General features: G+C 37.4%; 1 protein-coding gene across 2 annotated transcripts in view; it reads left to right on the plus strand.

The window, feature by feature from the left end:
* lmo3 (LIM domain only 3) overlaps positions 1-23466 on the plus strand; it is a 36549-nt gene that overhangs the window by 2463 nt on the left and 10620 nt on the right. For both annotated transcript variants that reach the window (XM_028043286.1, XM_028043284.1), the window contains exon 2: positions 2175-2388. In XM_028043286.1, coding sequence (XP_027899087.1) covers positions 2183-2388 — 206 coding nt within the window. In that variant the 5' untranslated portion in view covers positions 2175-2182. The remainder of the gene's footprint in view (positions 1-2174; positions 2389-23466) is intronic.

The following is a 23466-nucleotide window of genomic DNA, read 5'->3' on the forward strand; positions in this document are numbered from 1 at the left end:
GCCCGGCAGCTGGATGGCTGGATGGTCTGCTGGATGGAGCAGAAGTGTCGGGCAGAACCCGGAGCCAGCAGCACCACAGCCTGGTACCACCGGACTCCGGCTGCTCTGTCTCACTTTATTACAAACTTCCCCTTCCTATCATAAAAGCCAAGTGAACAAATCCAGCCCATGGCTTTCACTCTCTCCCGATCGCAAAGCAAAGAGGAGGGCGCAGACTCCTTCTCCCTTTTCGTTGGTAATGAGCAGCAGGACTTTGTAGTGCTAACGAGGGCGGACGGATCAGCGGTGCTTAGTGGACAGCAGCCGAGGCGCATTGCTGTCTAAATCCAGCCAATTAACAAATCAGCAGCCAGCACCGGAACAAATGAGTTGAAAATCCTGTTGCACAATTCTTTGATCCTGTGCACATTTGTTTTATTCAGATCTGCAGCGGACTTTTTTTTAGGCGGTAGAGAACAACTTTGAACAGCCTGGAGCACCAGCATGCTCTGCACCTTTTAAGGACATTTCCAGATAGTTAACAACAGAGAAGCAGCCCTAGCCTGCTTGCGTGATTTTCAGATTAAAGTTGCTTCACACACATCAACAACCAGATGCCACATGAGCAACTTGTCTCCTGCTGGGAAATTGGCGTCAGTCACTTGCTCCAAGAAATCCCCAAAAGAGGTGAAAATTCCTTACGCTGGTATTTGTGTAATTAAAAGTGACCCAAACTACCCTACTTCATTTTAAAGAAGAAACAAGTTGTGCGTGTGTGTGTGTGTGTGTGTGTGTGTGTGTGTGTGTGTGTGTGTGTGTGTGTGTGTGTGTGTGTGCGTGTGTGTGTGTGTGTGTGTGTGTGTGTGCCGAGTGGGGGACAAAGAGGAGTGAGGCTGTGGTGCTCCTCAGGGAATGGAAGGAGAATACTAATTTAAAGCCTCATTGTGAGGCGGCTCCTAGCACCCACAGGGCCAACAAAGGCTCTCCACAGTGAGCTGAGGCCAAACAATACACAGCACTGCCTGGAACCACGCCTCTTTACACTTACACACACACCCCCAAACTCCCCACCCCCACCCCCCCACGCACACCCACATCAGGTCAAGTTAAAATGGGCCAAATTGGAGGTGGTGGCTTTGTGTGTGGCTGTTGGTCTCAAAGGCAGTTTAAACAGAGCTGCGAGTTTGTTTGTAATGATCTTATGTTTCAGTGTTCAACACGCTCAGTTTACTCACCCTGAAACAGTTTGTGTATGTTTTAGATTTTCTAATTCAGTCTTTATGCACTAAGATCAATAGTTCCTCTCACAAGACAATCTTTCTCCTGGAGTAAAGCTGCAGCCGTGGAGTCGGCAAAAACAAAAACAAAAAAGTGCTGTTTGTAGAAAAGCAGTGAATCACAGGATGAGTTAAGTGACCCAAAGAAATCAGCCAGAATGCAGACAATAAGGCTGTGTTAATGTAAACCATACAGGACGAGTTTGGATTGATTTAAACAGATCAGTTCCTCCAGCAGGAACACATTTAGTCTGTTACTCCACTCAGAGACAACAGAATGATTTTACAGGAGATAAATTAATTTAATCACTTTTTGGTGTTAAATGAATTGGTCGTTAAAGACATTTTTATTTTTGCCAGTTGATCAGATTTACCTGAAAACATCCAAGGGAAAATAAAGACAAAATCTGTTTTACAGTTTTCCTTTTAGTCTTACAAATTCAACTGTAGCTAAACTTATGTTAGCCCAATGATTTAATATGGCTTATATAGTATTTCACTATACTTGAGTATGACCAGTAATTGTATTTATTTATTTTTTGTTAAAGAATCCTTCTGTTAATATGCTGCTTTTTAATATTGTATTAAAACTGGATGTCGATAGTATATTCATGTGTGCATCACCACAGCAGCCCACATGTCACAATGTCTTAAGACAGCGGATGTATTTTAGCTGTAACTTCAGTAGAATTTCATAAACTTATTTTTTGTTAAACAACTTGTTAAACTGAAACAATATTTTACACTCCGGCCACTCCTTGACTTTAATTCTGCTCACTGTCTTGTTGTGTGTTTTAAGAAATGGATCAAAACAACAGAACAAACAAACAAACTGAAATAAAATAAAAATAAACAGTGAAGTGGCATTCTAGGGCGTACCAGTGTTTCAGTGTTTAATGAGTGTGTCTGTGCTTCCAGGTATACAAATGCTCACTGTCCAGCCGGACGCAAAGCCAAAAGGCTGTGCCGGCTGCAACCGGAAGATCAAGGACCGCTACCTGCTGAAGGCTCTTGATAAATATTGGCATGAGGATTGCCTGAAGTGTGCCTGCTGTGACTGCAGGCTGGGCGAGGTGGGCTCCACGCTCTACACCAAAGCCAACCTCATCTTGTGCCGGAGAGACTACCTCCGGTAAGAAACGCAGATGTCTTCTGACCGCTCTACACGAAGCGGTTACGGTTCAAAATGACGCACAAAGCGCAAATTCACTGAAATTATTTTCCACATATTTAGAATTTGGGTTTTTAAATGTGCACATTGAAGAACATGAAGATGCCCCTTCTTACAAAACACCTTTAAATTTTCCTAGATTAGTCTGGCGTGTTACTGCAGTGGCATGCTTTTGGTTGCTCTTTTCAGTGAAACTGATTTGTGTTTAGTTGCTTTGAAAAAATCTGATGTTGCTTTGTATATTTATTTGTGTGCCTGTGTTTGTTATTTTTGTAGGAATAATTTTTCTCTTGGTCTAATCTGGAAATTAGGTCAACCTGACAACACTCACTACAAGAAGCTCCAAATAAGTCTGAACCAAAATAATGCTTTATTGTTATTCAAAACATAAGCATTGTAAGCATTAAGTGCTGTTATCTCTTAATTTGGAGTGTTCATTAACACAGCCTGCACTCCTCTTCCCTGCAACAAAACAGGAGATCGTAACTACAGTATGTGTCTATGATGGCACAATTAGCAATTAGAATTAAAAAATTATAATTTTTATTAATGTGTGTGATGAAATAACAGTTAAAACAGCAGCCTAAGAAGGAGACAGAAACTCCCTGAAACAGCAACATAAACATTGTTAATGCATTTAAGGGAAATGTTGCGTGATTTAGTATTTGGAGCATGTTTTTTTTTTCTTTGATACATTTTTTGTTGCAATACATCAAACCTTGTTTTTATCACTTTTGTCAATAACAATCCATAATTTCTAAACAGCATAAGGGATAGAAATTCACTCTAAAAAATGGAGCATAAATACTGATTTTTAAATTCTGGCAGTGGGTTATATGAGCCATGGGCGTAGGTTTGGGTATGGACGGTCGTGACATGTCACGACCAATATTCAAGGGATATAAAATAGTCCCGACCAATTTTTGCCATATTAATTAAAAAAAAAAAAACATATGTATTTTTTAACAAAAACAAAATAAATAAACGAAAATCTACATTGATTAGTTTAATATTTCAATATACTACGCAGTGGTAGCATTCATTTTAAAATTCGCTGTTTTGAACTATGACGACCCATGCCGCTATTGGCTCACAGAACGTGGATCTACGTTCTTTGATTAGCTGCAACAGGCGGCGGCCAGCTGGCCACACGTGGAACGGAAGCTTGGTTCCGTGGTGCTGACAGTGAACGCGTCTCCTTCTGAGTTTGACATTTATTATGAGTCTCCGAGACCATGTCGCCACCAAAAAAGAAAAGGACAACAGACATTAGAAGTTATTTCGCTACCTCGGCTGTAAGTACAGTGAGTGGGCCCATAAGTTAGATATCTATCACACAATAATATCTCAACAATTGGATCTTTTTCCTGAAGTGCAAGAAGTAATTTTTTGTTCTTATCTGCAATTGTGTTTGTTGTATAATCAGTAGATCCAGAGGATATTTCTTTTGATCTTACTTGTAATGTTTGCTGAATTTTGAAAAGGAAAAAGTAAAGTGTTCTTGAAGTGATCTGCTGAGTATGACTGCATGTGGTTGTATACACAAGATGCATGATCAAGTTATGGTTATGGTTGGGGGTAGGGGGTTATTACACCAATGTGGTGTAATAACCCCCCGGCCATTTTTGACCGGGGGAGGGGGGCAGTAAGTTGTAAGGTCCCACCAAAACTTAGACCAAACCTACGCCCTTGATATGAGCACTCATTTTGTCTTAAGTAATATTGTTATCTTTATTATTTGAACTCTTCTGCCTGCTCACACATTGTGCTGAATGCTGTCCATCTGAAACGCCTCATTTTAATAAGATGTATCCAGTAGATTAAAGAAAAACATTAAGAAATAAAGAAAATCAGGATAAATCCATAGAGTCATAAACTATGGAGTGATTTCTGCAGGCATTTAGCTAACCAGGTCGAAAGTCTGATTAATGAACAGATGATGGGGAATCGATTCATTTGGAGTTACCTTATTTGTGGTGGATGTAAACAAAGTTAAAAGTTAAATGATAAGTGATGCAAACTGAGGCTGCAAAGTTCTCAAGATAATTTTCTGATGTTTTTCTGGGAGAGAAAAACTACCACCTAAAATTAAATTATGTCATGAGTTTACTTATTTTTTGGATTTAACAGAATGAATTGAGTGAGCTGATACGAGGTTGCTGTGTTATAACATTTAAATCTGTGTCTTTATGAATATTAACTTTGCCCAAGAACTTGTACCTAACAGGGCTGCTTTACATCAAGAGCTTGAACTGAGTGTGATTCGTTGTGATTGAACATTTATTCTATTCTGGCAATTTTTTTTATTCAGAAAAAACGTGACCAGTGTTTTGTTTCTTTTTTTTATTATTATTACCACCTCGGATCTGAATTTTCTGTCCGTCATACATGCAGGTCTAAAGGCAAAGATCACTCATCAATATTCATATGCACACTTGTTGCCCAGATGTTTGGACAAACAGAGTACAAACAGAATGGCAAGATCTGGAATGCCTTTAACACTGAAAGAGGATGACATCTGAAGAGCTCCATTTCAACATGCTTCAATACAGAAACATGGTGTAATTCAACTTAGTGAAACTCAACCCTAAACAACTTTTTGTTTTGCTGATAAACTGTTTAAACAGGTTGTTTGGGGTTCTATCTTTATATTTCTGTGCAAAGTTTGAAATTTTTGTGCAGTTTGCTTAGTTTGCCTAAAACCGTCTCACTTCTTCAGTTGGAGTAGTTAGAGTTGCCATGGCATCTGGTGGGCATTAATTCTTTACTCAGCTTCTTTACTGAGATAGCTTTACTCAGCTTTACAAGTGTGTGATTTATTTGCAATGTGGACACAGAGTGGAGTGGATCTGTTCCGCTCTGACTGTTGGTGAAGGTTTGGTATTGAACTGATGACTGTCAGACTGAGGAAGGAGGAGAAGCTAATGGAGGCTAAATGGCCGTTCTCACTACTAGCTCAGGACAGACAGGTTGAAGCTGAGCTGCAGAGCGTTGTCACCAACAACAAAGTTTCTAGATTTATCACTAGCTGTTGTTTTGAAAAATGTCACTAGGAGTCTTAAAAATTGATAGTTAGAAAGTGGACAAGTTAAGAGTGTTTCTTTCATCCTGATCATAGCTCAACTAATCTCCTCTTTCAAATAACAAAACATCATAAATAACAAACCACTTTGACTTGAAGTCTTCTTCGTATTCAGTGCATTTGCAGTTGGCAAGCACCTATTTGTGGGTATTACAGTGTACATATTACATATTAATAACCTGAATCAGCCAATCACAAACAAAATCAGCAGTTCAGAGATGTTTTCCCCAAAACACACTAAACAGTAACACTATGAACCGGCTCATGCAGTAGTTCACACAGCAACAGAACACAAAAGTGTCTCTGACATAAAACCCTCAGTGATCTGAATGTGACAGATCACTGCAAAGTTCCTCCCGTCTATCCTATAAAGCCTATCATCGCCTCTCACACCACAATCAAATATGAGCTGAATACACATACAATTGCAGCAAATACAGAAAGATAATATTTGATATAATATACAGGTGTTACTATCCTTCAAATTAGAATATGGCTTATTTAAATACCATATAAATATGCTGATCAACCCATTGTGTTTTTACCGATGCCAGCATGCAGTTACTCTACTTCTGTCTTGGTGGGGTTTTTAAATGGTAAAAATAATAGTGATGATAATAAAATAAGGGCATACAGTAGCTTTGATACTCTTATTGAGAAAGTGCCATTGGCTGCTGAGGTAAACTCTTGAGTGTCTGAATGTTCTGTGTTGTGGTGTGTTTACATTTTAAAGATAAGGGATCATGTCATCATGTCATGAAAATGTTGACATTTTCATCCTACTGAGAAAAGTCATGTACCTGCAAAGATGTTGCAGTTGCTGGTCTGGCTCCTTTACACCGATGAAATGTAGAGTATATAGTGGTGAGTTTGGGTGCATTTCTACAGTAAACTCCTCACTTATTCAAATCCAATTCTGTTGAGAATTGGATTTGTCTCGTTCTCCACACAGACTTTACCACTGCCGTTGTCCTGAATGAATATGGCTGTTTTGATGTCATTAGTGATGAGAGCCATTACAGTTACAGTGCAGACGTCTTATAAAAATCTGCCTGTTGCTTTTGAACCATAATAAATGAAGCACTGACCAGCACATTCAATGTCTGTTGATAATAACGATGATGGCAGTCATCAAAATGTAATGTTTGTTTCTGGTTTTCTCAATCTTTGTCTGATTGATGTTTTTTATGACTTTGTATTTTTGTGTTTTTATGATGTAGAGCACTTTGAACTGCTTTGTTGTTGAAATACGCCATACAAATAAACTTAATCGATTGACAATAACTCAATTGGAGGCTTTATAGTCTGATGACAAAATAAAGTCAGTGCAGCTCCAAAATCCATTGTGCTTTCAAAGTGACAGATGAAGTCTGTCTTGTAGTTCTACATTTCAGACTTCTTTTTGCTTTCTTCTACCCTAATAAAACAGTAGAAATGTGACTGGGATAGTTCTAAGACATTTTCATTAAAAAAAAGATGATGAAAATTTTATGTGGCAAAGAAAGTCACAGAAAAAAGGGTTTGGTTAGTTTGATGTAGTGCATTGTGAAAAGAGATTGTGAAATTGTGAAAGTCCCATATACCTAAGCTGAAAATGGAACAAATGTTCCAATTTTGGTCACAAATCAAACCAAGTTAACCGGACTATCAGGTGGGAAACAGCTTAAATTTGCAGCAATTGTGACTTATTGGGTTTGGGTAATCCCAAACCCAATAAGTCAGACTTTCTGCAGACTTTTGAGCAAGTCTGCAGAAAAATACTTGCAATTTGTTTCAAATACTACAAAATGGAACATGTTGGCCTTGTATGTAAAGGAATGGTGTAAACAATAATATAACAAAAAATGTTATGACAAATGAAGTGGGATTGGTGCTGGAGTCTGACTCAGAGTTGGGAGAAGGGCAAACACCCATTTGATGGTGTCAAGTGCTTAGAAACGGAAAGGAGATAGTTTATTTTAGGATTCAGTCAAAACAAAGCATGCATCTATCTGCCAAAGAAAAGCAACTGTATATCCATACCAACTGAGGTGAAGAAAAAAAAAATCAAGCAGTAACACGTCTGTTGACTTGTGAGCGTTTTGGCTGTTATGCCTAAACAACAACTGCTTTCTGTGCTTGTTTGAGTCTGAGTGGGGAACAAAGTGACAACCTACCATGATGCTTAAAATGTCATAAAAGCAACTTTAGGCTTGAGAAAAATTGTATAATCAACTCAATGATTCATGCACAAACATAATTCCCACTGTTCAGACTTGTTGAAGAATCTCTTCAAAGCACCGAAGTTCATATCAATAACAATTTGAACTTGGAGAATCTGTAGCTAGTGCTGACTCTAAACGCTATGTGAGAGAAGAAAGGGGAGGATCCCTCATAAGTTCATAACAATTCAGATTTTAATAATTAAAGCAGTAAAGATGAGCTTCAGAGGAATGTAAATTGGGAGTTCACTGACACAAAATGCTAGGAATATAAAATGTTTAGCTCAAAGCTCAAACTTCACTTCAATTCAAAGTTTTCCTTTGAACAGCAAATTTAATCTTGAAGCACTTTTAAAGTACATTTTATTATTTGTAGAAGTTTTTGTGTCTAAGAACATCTTGCATCGAGTGACTAGCTTTGCAGCATCCCTCCTGTGAGGTGAGTGTGTACTTCAGGTGCTGCCTCCCTACCTAGGCCATTTTCTGGGTGGAGTTCCATCCTAGAAATCTCATCATTTCTGCAGTGGAAATGATGAGAAGATGAAGCTACCCCTGCTCCTTAAAATGTCTTCAGTGGAAACTCACCCTATATTAATAACCATCTAACGCAGTGCTTCTCACATTTTTTCAGGCTATGTTCATACATGCCAGCAGAGGTGGAAAGATACAAAAAATTAGGCTACTCAAGTAAAACTACAGTTATTTTTGATAAAACATTTGCACGTAAATACAAGTAGAGTTACTAACATCAAAAGTAACAAGTACCTCATTAAAATGTAACTTTAGTTACTTTGTGATGAGCAAAACAAAGTTCAGCTCATCACAAAGGAAATGAGGACATGTTGGTTTCAAACAGTTTTTATTTAACGGAGCAAATTTATAAATAAAAAAGCAACAAAAAATATATGTCTTTTTAATGGGACATTAATTTTCCATTATCTTATGACAGCTGCTGTTTGTTTACTCCTACTTAATAGTTTTAAATGACTGACTCCAAACCTGATTTTCTGTTTTCAAATTTAGTCAATGCAAATCATTATCACAAATATCTGACAAAATTGACATTTACAATTGTTGTTAAAATATTATTCAAGCTTACAATGTATGATAAAGCTGCTGCGTATATAAGCGTATTAAATTCAGTAAGGGCTTTTCTTTTGCTTAGAAGTTAACTTAAACTAAACTTGATGTTTTTTTTCTCCTCTGTCTTCCCATTGATGCAACACCATGAGATCTTAATACAAACCCAGCTGAAAGAACAGTGCTGTTTTTTCTGGTGTTTTCTCATGTTATATTTTTACTCATTAATGGGTATGATTTCTAATTAACAGAGTAACTTTACTCAAAATAAATTCAAGTAAAAGTAAAAGTTCAGATTTTTTAAACAACTTACAGTACAAAATAGACAAATTGTGATTACAGTAATAAATGTACATGTAATTAATTACTTGAGAATGGCCCTGTATGGCAGAACCAAAATATATATTTTTTCCACATTGTGAAGTTCTTCTACTTTTCGTGTTATTCATACAGTAACCCTACAGTACAGTAAAATATTATGATTTTATTTGTTTTGGTTCACACAATGAGCCACTGACTGTTTTCGTCATAGTACCTGCACAAATTTAAAACTACTTTCATTCCTGGTAAGAACAAATACGACACTTAAAATATTTCAATACCACAGAAATCCTTTTCTTTGCCTGGGTTTTGCTTATCTGCTGGTTGGCCTATGTGTGTGTGAAGCTATTCTGTATTTAGGTCAGATCATCATCCACAGTAGGCAAGATACTAACCAATGATAGTACTTTGGAGTCCTGTGGATTAGTTAAAGTGTTATACTATTAGAAGGAGTTTACCATTTACACACAAAAGATGAGCAACGGAACAGAACAGACAAAAGTCAGATAGTAGCTGATTCATTAGATGATAACAGTTCAACAATTTTTGGCTTTGCTGTTTGTGATGCGAAGAACAATCACTTTAAGACGGTGACACTATTTTATAAAGTTCCACTTAACTTTCCGCTAACGTGGTTGACTACAACATTTAGCTTCTTCAGCAAAGACCTCCTTTGTGGAGGATGTCAGTGATTATCTGCTGAACAAAAGTCAAGTCAGTATTGTGGCTTAAAGATTGTGTAAAGCATGACATAACACTTCATTTAATGTTTTGGATATCAGATTTTTTTTTTGGTTTTGATAGCTGCAAGCTATCATCAGAATTGTTGTTTGTGAAATGAACCTATTTAATTAGCCTCACTTTCAATTGAATTCAACTGAATTGAATTTCAGAAGGAAAAAAAAAACATTTGCAGTAATATTCTCATTTATTGAGATGCACTTGAACACCATATGGCCATAGTTCCTCATTCTAATAATCTTTGACCCTTTTTATCTTACATTTTCTTGACTCTTCCACATATAGAAATGTCTGCCAATGTTAGTAGCGACCACAGTTGTTATTTTTACTTATTGAGAAGGGGAAATATATTAGGTTTAGTTGATTTGCAGAGTGTACTGGAAAAATAAATGAGATGGGCATTCATTATATACTTTAATCTGTACTCCTAGTCAGCCCCATGCTGCTTATCAGGGTGGCATGTTATTAGGCGTGACATAACCAGGGGTTAATATAATTCCTCAGGGGTCTGCCGGCCTGAGTGATGTGATCCAACCAGCAGCCAAATAGTAATCCTGCATCACAACACGGGCACAAAACAGGAAAAGACTAACACAGGGGGGAAACATTATGCTCCTGCAATTCCTGTGTGTTTGAGTGAGATGTTCAAAGAGGAATGTTTTGCATGTGTGCGTGTGTGTGTGGGGGGGGGGGGGGGGTGCATGTGCGTATGTGTGTGTGTGTGCCTTCATAGGCATGTAACTCCAAACATAATTACAGGTTTGATCTCTCAGAGTTTGATTTGTGCTCCGCTGTCTTTGAACGTCATCAACTAAAGTAAGATCATTTTATCAGTGCATGGTCCATCTGAAGCAGAGCCTCCACTCACTATGCTAGTGATGGTGGGATTCCCCTGTTTATGTAATTTGAAAAGTCCAAACTAATAATGTTTGTAATATGGGGGAGGACAGTAGTATGAATGACACATTTAGGTTGAAATTTGCTAAGAAAAAGGAGACAGTAATACTGCGGCCTGCACAATGCAATGCCTCAGTTTTAATGGAAAACTGTAAAGTCCAAAAACCCATTTTGAAGACAGCATTTGAAAAAAAGAAACTCACTTTATTCCGATCTATTCATTCACTCTTTAATCCAATTTCAATTTTCCTCTACACTGGTTTTACTAAAATTGTGAATGTAAGCAAGCTCCCCAGAAACACGACTGGATTTAATAACAGTTTGGAAACCAGCCGCCTCTAACAGACAACAGCATGGTTCACTGTAGGATATGTTCTTATTTACTCTCAGAATCAACTTTGTAATCTGCATCCATCTTATGGCCCTGTTTATTAATGGAAATGATTTTCTTTCTTTCCATATTACATCACTGTTGTATAGTATTCTTAGCTTTTTTTTTGTTTCTTTTTTGTCTTCTTTTGACAAGTTTTATGACCTAGACCGAACAAATGAATATTTAAATACAATTTCAAAATACTTTATTTATCCCAAAAGGGAAATTGGATCTTGTTGTAACTCACATCATGAAAGTATCTTCAAAGAGCTGTTGTGGATACTGATACTGTGGGCAGGAAGGATCTCAGGTAGCAGTCAGTGTTTCAATTCATGTGAAGATTCCTCTGACTGAAGATTGTTGCTGTATGTCAGTCATGACATTCTAACAGCTCACTTTCTGGGCAGCAGAAGTGATATTCCACAATAATACACTGGGTGACACTTTCACTTGTTTGCATATTTGTTGTTTATCATTTGTTCAAAACAAATGATAAGTTTAATTAATTAAACTACGGCAACATCTTGGTCTTCTTGATTTTTTCAAGAATGGCAATTATTCCTGTTGCAATCGATACAGTATGGAAAATAAGTACTGAACACATTCGTTTTTGTCCAGTAAATATAACTGTGAAGGGAATTGTGATATTAATTTTACATCTGAAGATGGGAACAGCTCAAGTAATCCACACATACAACGAAATAAAACGGAATGCCAAAGGGAATAAGTCATAGAACACATGAAGAAAAAATGATGGGGGCGGGGGAAGCCTACAGCAGCCAGAAACCTGGCCCTTCCATTGCAAATGTCATCTAGTTAAGTCATAACTAATGATAACCAATGAAGGTAAATCGCTAAAAGTATTTCATGATGGGTTAAACAAAGTAGGTCTCTCAAGACTGTTGGACCATTTTTCTAAAACATTGGCTACTGACGGCACTGCTTACAGGCATGTTCCTGAACTTCACAATGAGCACTGCTGACATTATTACCCAAAAGAGAAAAGAACTTAATTTACATGAAAACCAGCCACAACTTGGTACTTCTAACAAGGTTACTGACTCAGGAGTCTGAGGAGTGACCAAGGGTTTTCCCAGATCCAAAAAAAAGGACTGTAGTTAAATAACAAAACCATTCTGAGCCTCAGGATGTTGTTCTACCGAACTTGAATCATTTGCAGTCTCCTGGATGCAGATGGGACTAGTTACTTCAGTTACAAGAAGCTAACGTTTTAAAATCAAAAGCTGTCCACTGAACTCTACCCAACGAAGTTGGCCCAGTAGCTGTGCTCTGACTGAAGCGGCTGTAGTTTGTCATCTTCTCTCCTGGCTGAGACATTGAGGCCAGCTCTGCTGTATCTACGGTCTGGTACCTCTAACATGTTCTGTACTTCACTTCAAACAATTCAGAAACTCCCACTAATGCTTTAAGATGATAACTAAGATCCAATGGAATGTATGATTGAAATGAAATGATTTTTTTTGTAAAGTGCTTTGAGACGACATTTGTTGTGAATCAGCACTATATAAATAAATTAAATTGAATTGAATTAAGATCCAGAAAGCTATTGCATAGCCTTTGTTAAAATACAGTAAGTAATAGTCACATGTTAGTGAAATATTAAATAAACTAAGTTTAAGTAAACCATCATCATGTACTTTGCCTTTACAATAAAAGTGTAATTATAAATTTAACACAAGTTATTTTCTACTGTCAGTAGTGTATCATCCATCCATCCAGCCATCCATCCATCCATCCATCCATCCATCCATCCATCCATCCATCCATCCATCCATCCATCCATCCATCCATCCATCCATCCAAAAATGATTTTTTTTTCTTAGCAAAGTAATTTGTTTTCTTTAGAGATTGTTTTCATTCTATATGGACTAAAATAAAAAAAATAAGAATTCTAATCTATATTTCTAAGTATTTGCTGATGAGAAACAGTATTAGAAACAGGATCTGACAAACAGCAAAGAACAATTTACTTCTACTGATCAGAATTAATAGGACTTTGTCTAGAATAAGGAATGACGTATTTCAACTAATCACTCAACCATTGTAGGCTCTAAGAGCTCCAAGATTTTTATCTGACTTTTCCCATCATCCTGTCGAGAAAAGACTCTCCTTTGCTTATCTGACACCTAGTTATCTTTTCATGAAATGCGGAGTACTTCTTGTGTCTTAAATACTAACAGAAATAATCCCGCCTTTGCAGCTGAAGAAACTGTTCAACACTTCAGGCTGAATTTGGTCTACTGACTTGCACAAACCATCAGCAGAATTTCAAATTATACCTTACGGGAAACACAGGAGGCACCGTTGTCTTGGAGCCCTGAACTCAGAAATATGTGTCTTGCTCATAAGCTATTTCTTCTCCCTTTTCCCAAAAAGTCACATCACATTTAGAAGGGCCAATCAACCAGCACATGATGCACACCGGATGTGTGTCATAAAGGACAAACTGAGTATGAGTACCAACTCAGCTTACCTTGTGAAATGGGAGACATGTTTTTCACAGGATCAAGGAAAAACCTTTGAATCAAAAGGTTTTCTAGTTTCAAAAGGTATGCTAGTTTTCATTAAACATGGAAACTAGCACAGCAACAGAAATCTAGCTTCTTCCTTTATCACCCCAAGATATTTGGTTCAGAAGTCAGACAGGGATATTTAGACCACTGAACATTAGAAAGTGTTAGCTGTACTGTGGATTTTACTGCCATGAAAGGAAAACGTTCTGAAAATGTTTTGTCCTCTGCAGAGGGAGACTAGTGGAGCAACCCTCTTTTCCGCCTAGCAGCTAATACTAAGGAAGCATTTAGCTTGGATGTTTGTGGTCAGAATGATTAAACTCAGATTAAATTCTGTATTCAATGTTTAAAGCATCAGAATGATCAACCTTAACAATAAAAGGCCTCATCCAGAAATAAAACTTTAGACACCATTCAGCTTAATAAAACCTCTTCACAGTACTGAAGTAAACGACCGTTTATATTTGTTAGGCTTGTATTTTTAAATTAGGAACATTAAATAAAACAAAAGTATTTTACTTGTATCTTTAGCAAATAAACCATTATAAGTCTAAGCGATGCTGTCTTGTTGAATACCTTAAAGAAGAGATTGTGTCGGTTTTGCCAGTCCCAACTGAATCCCATCTCTACAACTTGTTATTACAATAGAGCACTTGGCGTACATAAAGGCCTCTCCTGCTTAAGCTTTTAGGGAGACTTGAGGAAGGAGAATGCGGCACTCAGTCCTGTCATTCTTGCCACTTTATAAGTTTTTATTCTTTCATCCTTCACAAACACCAAAACACTCCCCTCTCTCCTCACTTTCCTCTTAGGTCTCAATCCCATGGCAGTCTTTGATGCTGATAATTAGGCTCTGCATCACTTAAGAGAAGTGGTAGATGACCACTTGATTATAATTACACACAAGCTTCCATGCACCACACCCCACAAGAACCCGTTCTATTCCCCTGCCTAAACACGCCGTCTAGCTTCATGCAGCCAGACAAAACAATGTCAACTACTCCTTTGAGTTAGATATTATTGATACCTGACTGAGAAATATGTTATTTCATGATACATCTAAAAAATGATTAAAGCAATGAAGCTCTTTATTGAAATAATGCCTCCTTTGTGTCAGATGAGTTATTCTTCTTTCAAAAAAGAAATAAGAGTACTTCCGGGAGCAAGGAAAATGCTATAACGTATTTTTTAATCATAAAAAATAAGTTAAATTTCAAGAATTCTATAATTTGTGCAAAAGTCATTGGCATTGGAATAACAAAAGTTTAACATATAGCTTGTAGGTCAAGTCGGAGTCCATGCGTTGGGACTGGAAGCAGAGCATCAGTTCTTCACAAAGAACTGATGCTCTTTGTGAGTCCCACTGCTTCATCTGCCTGCCAGAGCACTGAGAGCGGAGGAAAGCTTTTCATCAGGCCAGGTTAGACCTTAGTCATGCAGTCAGTGTGTATGAAACTCCAGCTCATGGTGAAATTTGTTCTGCCAATATCTCTCAAATAAAATTGGTTTTATTGAGGCACACAGCCGTATGTGTAATTTGATTTGATCCAAGGAATGAAATTATCTGATCCTCCTCTTGCAGCTCTCAGATCTTCCGCTTCATATTTTAATTTATCAGTAAAAGTCTAAAATCTACTGCTTGCCTTTTTTTGTCTTTTTTTCTTTGTGTACATAAAATACAGCAAAGGTTTTAATTTGGCATTTACCAGAGATATCTGGCAAATACCAGATGACAAAGTAAAAAGTACAATGTTTTACTATTTTATGAATATAATTTTTACTATGTGAACAACTTTACAAAATAATTAAATTGATTTGAAATGTGACTCAATATACCGGAATTCATTTAATTGGATTAAATATGGAATTAGATTAGAATTAAAATGCATCTTAAGAATTAAGATGCATTTTTTGCGCATTTTGCTACAAAAGTACTTATTATTAGAATGTTTTTAAAAACAGATTTTTAGTCATTATTATTGTGTCACTAAACTTGAACTTTTTTAGTCATCACTTCAAGTCATATTCACTCAATGTAATTGAGTACAAAAACAAAAACTAGTCTGTCAGTGTGAACACCTGGTCTTTTGAAAATCTCTCCTCAGCTTTACTGAAACGGTGATGACTGTGCCCTGGTGAGGTGTGTCAGTATGAAGCTGAGCACAGAGCTGGTGGCCAGCTTTGTGTCACGATGTAGTGATTTTATGTTGAATGTGAGATGATTGTAGATTTTCGGAGAAACAAGAATATGACTAAAACAAATAGAACAGTGTAAATGTTCACACAATTAATTAGCAGCCGTTTAAAAAAAATTTGACAAAAAATCAGACTCAAATGTAGGTCTGCTATTGGTTACAGAGTCTTTCATGTGTTCCTTGTGAAAAGTTTTAATTACTGCAGCCTTTAAAGGGATCCATTATTAGTTGAATATGTTAGGCTAAATATGTTGTAATTTTTCTATTAACTAAAACAAAAGGCTGTTCGCGATAATTGTTTTGAAGTAATTAAGAATTTTTACAAATCTATTGTTATTATTTTTCACCCATTGTGCATTTTTTCTCTTGCACAATGCATGCTGGGTTGATGAAGTGATTGGGTTCATTCTGTCCTGGAATCTACAGAGTAAATACAACAAGGCTAACTTTCCAGGAGTTGTTTTTTTATCATATTGCATTTGAGTGGTGCGAATTAGACAATGTGTCACTGTTGGCAGTAATTAATAAAAAATAGTGAGGTGAGTCTGCATTGCTTCCCACATGAGGGCAAGAAAGAGTCTAGTGGGAAAGAGCGGAACACAACTTCTGAAGAACCTTCATTTTCAGGGAAAGTTAGTTCATCTAGCCAGCACTTTGTAGTGGTTACCCAGTGTGTAAATTGCTCAGATGAGTTTAAGAAGGTAAAGAATATCTCTAAACCAGTGGAAGAAGGACTGTGGTTGGGGAAGTTTCCATATAAGTAATATAACTCTCCTAGCAATAATGGTCATGAAAGCTAGAGAATTTTCCTGAGATGGAGTTAAGGGGTCTTCCACAAAAGACCCCAAACAAGGCACTTAGATGGCTCGGGTCAATTTTCCTCCCAACCACATTAGATACAGCAGAAAATATCTCCATCCTAAAGGTACTGAGCCGGGGGCACAGCCAGAGCAGATGGATGAGATTTGTAGGGGACTTTTCAGGTCTCATACTGGGCTGATGGATAAAGTTACAAGCTGCTGCTTTCAGGTAAATTCACAGAGGAAGAACAAATAATTTAAGATTAGTGATAATGCAGATATCATTATCACCAGCATATTCTTTCAACAGATCAGGTTTGTCAAAGTCTGATTTGTTTTCTCAACACTATTTCATATTAAATCATAAAATATTAAGCAGCAGGTGTCACATAAATCCATACTAAACATGATGAGTTGTTTTTATAATGTATAGACTCAGAAATTACAAATGCTTTCAATCAACAGTCCAGGGATCCACTTACTGTATTTGACGCAGATTGACCCTCAGGAATGCAACGCCACACAATTCTCTGTAATGAATGGATGAGGTGGATCTTGGATAAGACAGCAGTGCTATAGGAGAAGTAAATCTATAAAATAATGGCTTTAGTGTCCTGAACATATTGAGCTGTTTAATAAAAACATTCCTGATGTGTTTCTTTTAATGACCACATTTCTCATGTTCTAAGAAATGTATAAATTGCAAATCAGTTATTCTTGCTAACTTTGAATCGCAGTCTCTGTAAGAAGTGTTGCCATTATTTCAGTAACTCTTGAAAAAGTGTTTTAAATTTATAAAAAAAAACCACGAGCTTCAGCTTCATCATGTCCCTACGTCTAATCAGCACAGGGTCGCTGCGTTGGCTTCTTTCCATCACGTTTGATATCATCTTTCCTTCCAGATTAACCTTTGTGACTTTAATAAGAGGGTCTTAATTGACATCAAAAGGACAGAAATTGTTGCTTAGGTGTACTGTTGAAGAAAAACATGATCTCACCAAAAGGCAATTGTACCTGTTTTGTAAGTTTTAATTAAATTCAAGTGTAGTTTAAAGATTATTCAACCTTTTGCCACACACTCTTTTTTTGTATGTCCTGGAGGTCATTTCTATGCATATATTAATGGCTTACCTAACCTCTCCTCTCCTCATTCACAAGGATTTCCAGATTAGGTTTGGGCCTTGACTAATTTTTAATCTGCTACAGGGTACAGAAAAGAGAAAATGTTTTAGAGTATAGATCAAATTCTGACAAAAAGAGATGGATATTAGCACCTTTAAAAAATTAGGCCTGAATGTAAAGCACAGAAATAGATAAGAGATCATATATAGCAAAAGTAAAACAAAATTAACCAAAAACAAAATTAACCAGATAAAGTAAGTTGAAGTTGTTAAAACTTAACTCTGATTAATGTGATTAATGTGCTCCTGTAACAAAGACTTGTTTTCCAATCAGACAGAAGCACAAGACACTTTCTCTAAACTTGAATGAGTTCATCTTTCTAAGCAATGGCATCACAGTAACCAAGACAACATTCAGAAAGTCAGAATCAGGATGCAGATCTTTAATATCAGTAATTTACTAACTAAAGTAAATTACTGCAATTTTATATTTTGTAGATTTGTTCTAAAGAAGTATGGTTTTTTTGTGGGATTTAAAAGGTTTCCTTCTGTAATTGTAAAAATTTAGATTGATTTCAATTAAATCTTTGAGGTTAAACTAATGTGATGTACTGTGTAAATTTTTCAAATTTAAAAAACAGTACCTACAATATTTTCCTAAAAACCAGATTGTAAAGAATATAAGGGATGATTAATTTTGGTAACGGTTGATCTGAAACGACTTTCTCCCACACTTAGAGGTCAGCCGTTGCCTAATTCATTTCTAATTCCAGAATTTTGCACAGGAGAATCATCAGTTTTATTAGAAGGTATGTTGATGCTGCTGAGCTTAGATCATTGTTTTCTGGAATGGCTGTTTTTGCTTGAATGTTGTACTGGTTTTTAAATAATTATGCTGATGTGTTTTACAGGCCAACATTACCACTTTGGTCTTAACAGTCCAACAGACATTATTCAGAAGTTGTTGAGGTTTGTTGAGATTCAACCTCTGAAACCAAAAAACCTCTGAAACCTTAAAAAGTGCTGCTATGCACTTTTTAAGGAGAAAAGGCTTTTTCCTGAAAGTCCTTCCAAACAACCCATGTCTTTGTCATATCCATTGAGTTTGAAATATAAATCGGTCTTTCATTCTTTTTTAAGACAAGTTTAGTCTGTAAAGCTTATCTTTCTTCCTTTTTTTTCTAATTACTGTGGAAAACCCATTTTTCTCTTTAGTTTAACAGCTGTCTTTTCTAACTTTAATGAAAACATGAAGCATGACTCCAGTTGTTGCACCTTGTTTCTTCAGTTTATTGCCATTAACATAGCATAATAATATGTCATGGCTGTTCAGCTGGACTTGCAGCTATCTTTTTCTTTTTTTAAGAATCAGAGTCATTTTCCTGAGTATGTAATTCCAAGAAAAACTCTCCGTCCACTGCATGCAGACTTATTTTTCACACAAAGATGTACAAACCGATGTATCCAAGCTGCTTTGTCTTTGTTGTTGGTGTCCAGAGTGCATCCAACGCTCCACCTGGTGGCAGTTAAAACAGGTTGCAGCTTGTCACAGTCAGATCCAAGTGGTTCAGGAAATTCACAACAGAAAATGACCGAATTAAATTCAAATGTGTGATTTCAAGCTTGACTTCTTTGTAATGCTTAAAAATCTAACAACAAACTATACATACATGACAGTCACTGGCATCCTTGTATACTTGTTCAATTGCTAACTTACACAAAACATAAATCAGCCATGAGGCACATCGATGCAGTGCTGAAGTTAAACTGAGCATCAGAATAGGGAGGAAAGGAGATTAAGTCACTTTGAATGGTTGTCGGTGGCAGACAGAATGTCATAAACTACTCATCTGATTGGATTTTCACTCACAACCATCTGTCAGGTTCATAGAGAAGAATCTAAAAAAGAGAGAATATACGTTGACTTGTAGTTGTTGGGATTTAAAATGTGTTGTTTTGATGCTGGAAGAATGGACACACTGGTTTTAGATGATATAAGAGCAGCAGTAGTTTCAATAAGTCTTTGTTACAGCCAAGGTTTGTGGAATATTATTTATGAATGGCAAACATTACAAAACCGATGGGTTTCAGCAGCAGAAGACCACACTGGGTGCCACATAGGAACAGGAAACCCAGGTTACAGTTCACTGCTCCCCAAAGTTGGACAAGGAGAGGATCAGAAAAATGTTTCCTTCTCTGCTGTGTCTCAATCTTCAGCTTCACGTTCAGATGGTAGGGCCAGAATTTGGAGTATATAAGAAAGAATCCTGCCCTGTGCCAATGGTTCAGGATGATGGTGATTGAGGAAGAGTTGTACCAGTCTGGCCATCATTTAATCGTCCTTAGAGTTGTTGCAAATGCAACCTGAACACCTGAAAGTCTAAAAAGGTTTTAGTTTGAACAGAACTTATTACTCCAAATAGGAACAGGAAGCTTTCTGCAGCAACAGTAAAAAGAGCTTGGCATTTTCTTTGCTTTTTGTTTTGTTTGATGTGCTTATGTCCCTCCGCAGTCATTGCTTGTTGAGAATGGGCGACATGTTTTGCCTGAAACACTCTGGGGCTGCAGGACTGCCACATATTTGGCTGTCACTTCCTTTCTGCATGCATGTGAGAGGATGATAACAGAAATCCTACTGTGTGACACACATCGAGGTGCAGTATCGGCTCCTCTCAGCCTCACAATCTTTGCCAAACACTGGTTTGGTCTGGTTTCACAGTTATCTGGTCCTAAACCAATATACTGACACACACAGAGAGCCAGTATGTGGTAACCAAGACAAAAATAAAGGAACACAAAAATCCTCACGCTTAGTTTGGTATTGTGACATGAGAGAGGTTAAAACAGCTGCATCCTAACTATTTATGCATCACTCCATTTTCTATGCCCAACATATCCTGCTCAGTGTGAAGGGATGAGGGGGTATACAGTGTACTGGCTCCCAGTCCATCGCATGGGTAACTCAAAGATATATGGACCTAGCAACCTGAAATGCCTTGTCTCTCCAATGTAACTCTTTCAAGGCTTTGTGTGTTTTTAAACAAATAATAAGGATTTGACACAAGAAAAACAGTTAAACCCTAATCCTAAAGAAATTAACATATTTGATTGGGAGACTGAAGTAGACGAACACTCATGTAAGGTCACCAACAGGAGGCAGCATAGCAGAAGGAATATAGTCCAACGACATTACGCTAAAACAATAGCAATGTTGAGAACTACAGCAAAACAAATTTAAGACAGACTAGGACTGATTATGAAGATGTTAACACTGTCTGACATTTGAGAGAGTCGGTGTTGGAATGACATGTTAATGGAATCAGCATTGTTGAAACTCCCGGAGCAGCGACCATTTTTACAGTTTGATCCTGAACTCTGTCACTGAATGTCTGTTGGCCTTATTTGTTAATTTAAGAAGACTGGATGAAGCCATTGAAGTCAAATTAAATTCTATTAAACTCAAGTTATTTTTATTGCACCAATTTACAAAGCATCATCTCAAGGCACTTTATAGCAAAGTCAATTTCATCCAGTCATACATGCAAACATTGCAGTCAAGTTTAATTGAACCAGTTATCTTTGCCTAAACTCATCCAAACCCTACATATGTCCCTTCTTATTTATTCCTGTTCATATCTGTGTGGTGATTGAAAAACATACCTCAGAGAAAATCTTTAAGCATAATTCATACCTCCTGATCTGATCTGCTGCCCAGGTGATATGATTTTCATCATCTGAACTTGTCTACTAGGGTCCGCTCAAAGTCTCTCTGAATGTCTATGACCAATCCTTTGGATTTGTGTGTGTGGGTGTGTGGGCGTGGGGGTGTGTTGGAGTGTGTGTGCGGGTGTGGGTGTGTGTGGGGGTGTGTTTGTGTGTGTGTGCGGGGGTGTGCAGGTGTGTATGTGGATGAAGTGTTACTTTAGTTGAAGTGGGCAGCTTCAGCCAGGCCTTCATTAGTATTCCTGGTTAATGAAGCAAAATGGCGATGAGGTTCAGGAACAAATGAGCAAAAAACACGTCTCAGCCTGGGAGAGTGGCTGACTGGAGCTGCTGCAACATGGCGTGCATATGGGGCAGGGCAGAATGTAGAAAACAGTATGTTAAAATCCTGATTGGTTGATGTCGGTACTGCTTACAGCTGCTTATATTGATGGTATTGGAGGGGTTATGAGGCCTGAGCTGAACCCCTGAATGACTTCTGAATTAGTGGGCAGTGTGGTGGAACAGTGAGACCCTGTTTTACACCCACCCACTGCTATCCAGCTGCTCTGTTACCTGCCAGGTCTTTGCAGTGAGCGGTGCTGACCGATATCTTTAGCTTGGACTTGAAAAGAAAATACTATGGTAGAGGTTTTCCCTAGCCAATAATCCACAGTAAGTAGTAAAGATAAACATCTGCACTTTTGCATGAAAGTACTGGTGCATCTCACACCATGGTAATTCTGGTATGCGCTCATCTTCTTTCTAATATTGTTAACAGGGAATTCTCACTTTAAGTCATTTGCAAAATCAGCTTTTTCAAACCAGCAGCATGATTGATGAAAATGGTCCTTTGACAGGTTGTACTGAGGTGATTAGAGGTCCCAGTCCTGAGTATAACATGTGGAATAAAAGGGTTCCCTGTGTCACTGTTAGAACCTTCCGATTGGCTTGGCTTTTCTTTTGAAACACCAAGCCAACATTACCACCTCTGAAATGTTGGTAATGTTTTGTTGGTTTTTTTTAGTGCCAGTTATGAAAGATTTTCAGTTTGCACATGGGGACATGTAGGCAGGCTACTTCGCCATATTTCATTCCTGATATGCTGAAAATGTAGAAAAGATACAAAAAAGATCTCAAAAAACCCAAAAAACATAAATGTAACTGTTTTCGTCTTTTTGCATTGTGTTTTTGATTTCTACATGAAGAAGCCTTTAAACATCCTGGTAGCAAAGATAAAAACTGCAAGGAATGTGACAAGATGAAAAAAAATCTTTCTTGTGATTTTCTGCTAATTTTACACTTTACAAGTCACTCAAGTAAACAGTGACTTGAGTGACTGTGTCAATTCCTCTGTCTCATTTCCTCAGACACAGAATATATTTACCCTTTTGGATTAAAATCTTGAGTTAGGGACAATAACTAGCTAACTAGAAGTAGCAGAAGTAGCCATAAACAAGTTGGAGTCACTTGGGGAGAAACCTTCAAACTGATATTTAAGTGGAGCATTTCACAGCTGTGCTGCCTTTGTGTGTATATTCTCACATGAGCGAGTTTCACTAAAACAGGAAAAATAATTGATGTAGTTCCCTATATTATCACCTTCTTCTCATAATGGATCCCATAATGGATCCCATAATTCCTTGTTAGGACAGATTGGTGTTTGGGTGTAGATGAGGTCTGGTGGATCTGGCAGCCTCATAAGAAAGGGCACTCAAGGAGGAAAATCTTATCCCAGTGACAATTCCCAGGTCACGCCTGTGGTAATTGAAATAACTTTGACTCTTGAGTTGTTTAATCATTGACAATCTCATGGATGGTGGAGAGGGACTAATTACATCTGCTCCTCCCCCCGCCCCAGTTTCCCTTATGACTATGTGGTCAAATTGACTTCTTAGATCAAATTCTAATATAATGCTGCTCATATCTGTTCTTCTATATTGCTTCTGGATCTTTTTACAGATGGACAGGCTAAGCCTTCTCTGCTTTCCA

Source organism: Xiphophorus couchianus, chromosome 17 (assembly GCF_001444195.1).
Source record: "Xiphophorus couchianus chromosome 17, X_couchianus-1.0, whole genome shotgun sequence".
In the NCBI taxonomy this organism is placed as follows: domain Eukaryota; kingdom Metazoa; phylum Chordata; class Actinopteri; order Cyprinodontiformes; family Poeciliidae; genus Xiphophorus; species Xiphophorus couchianus.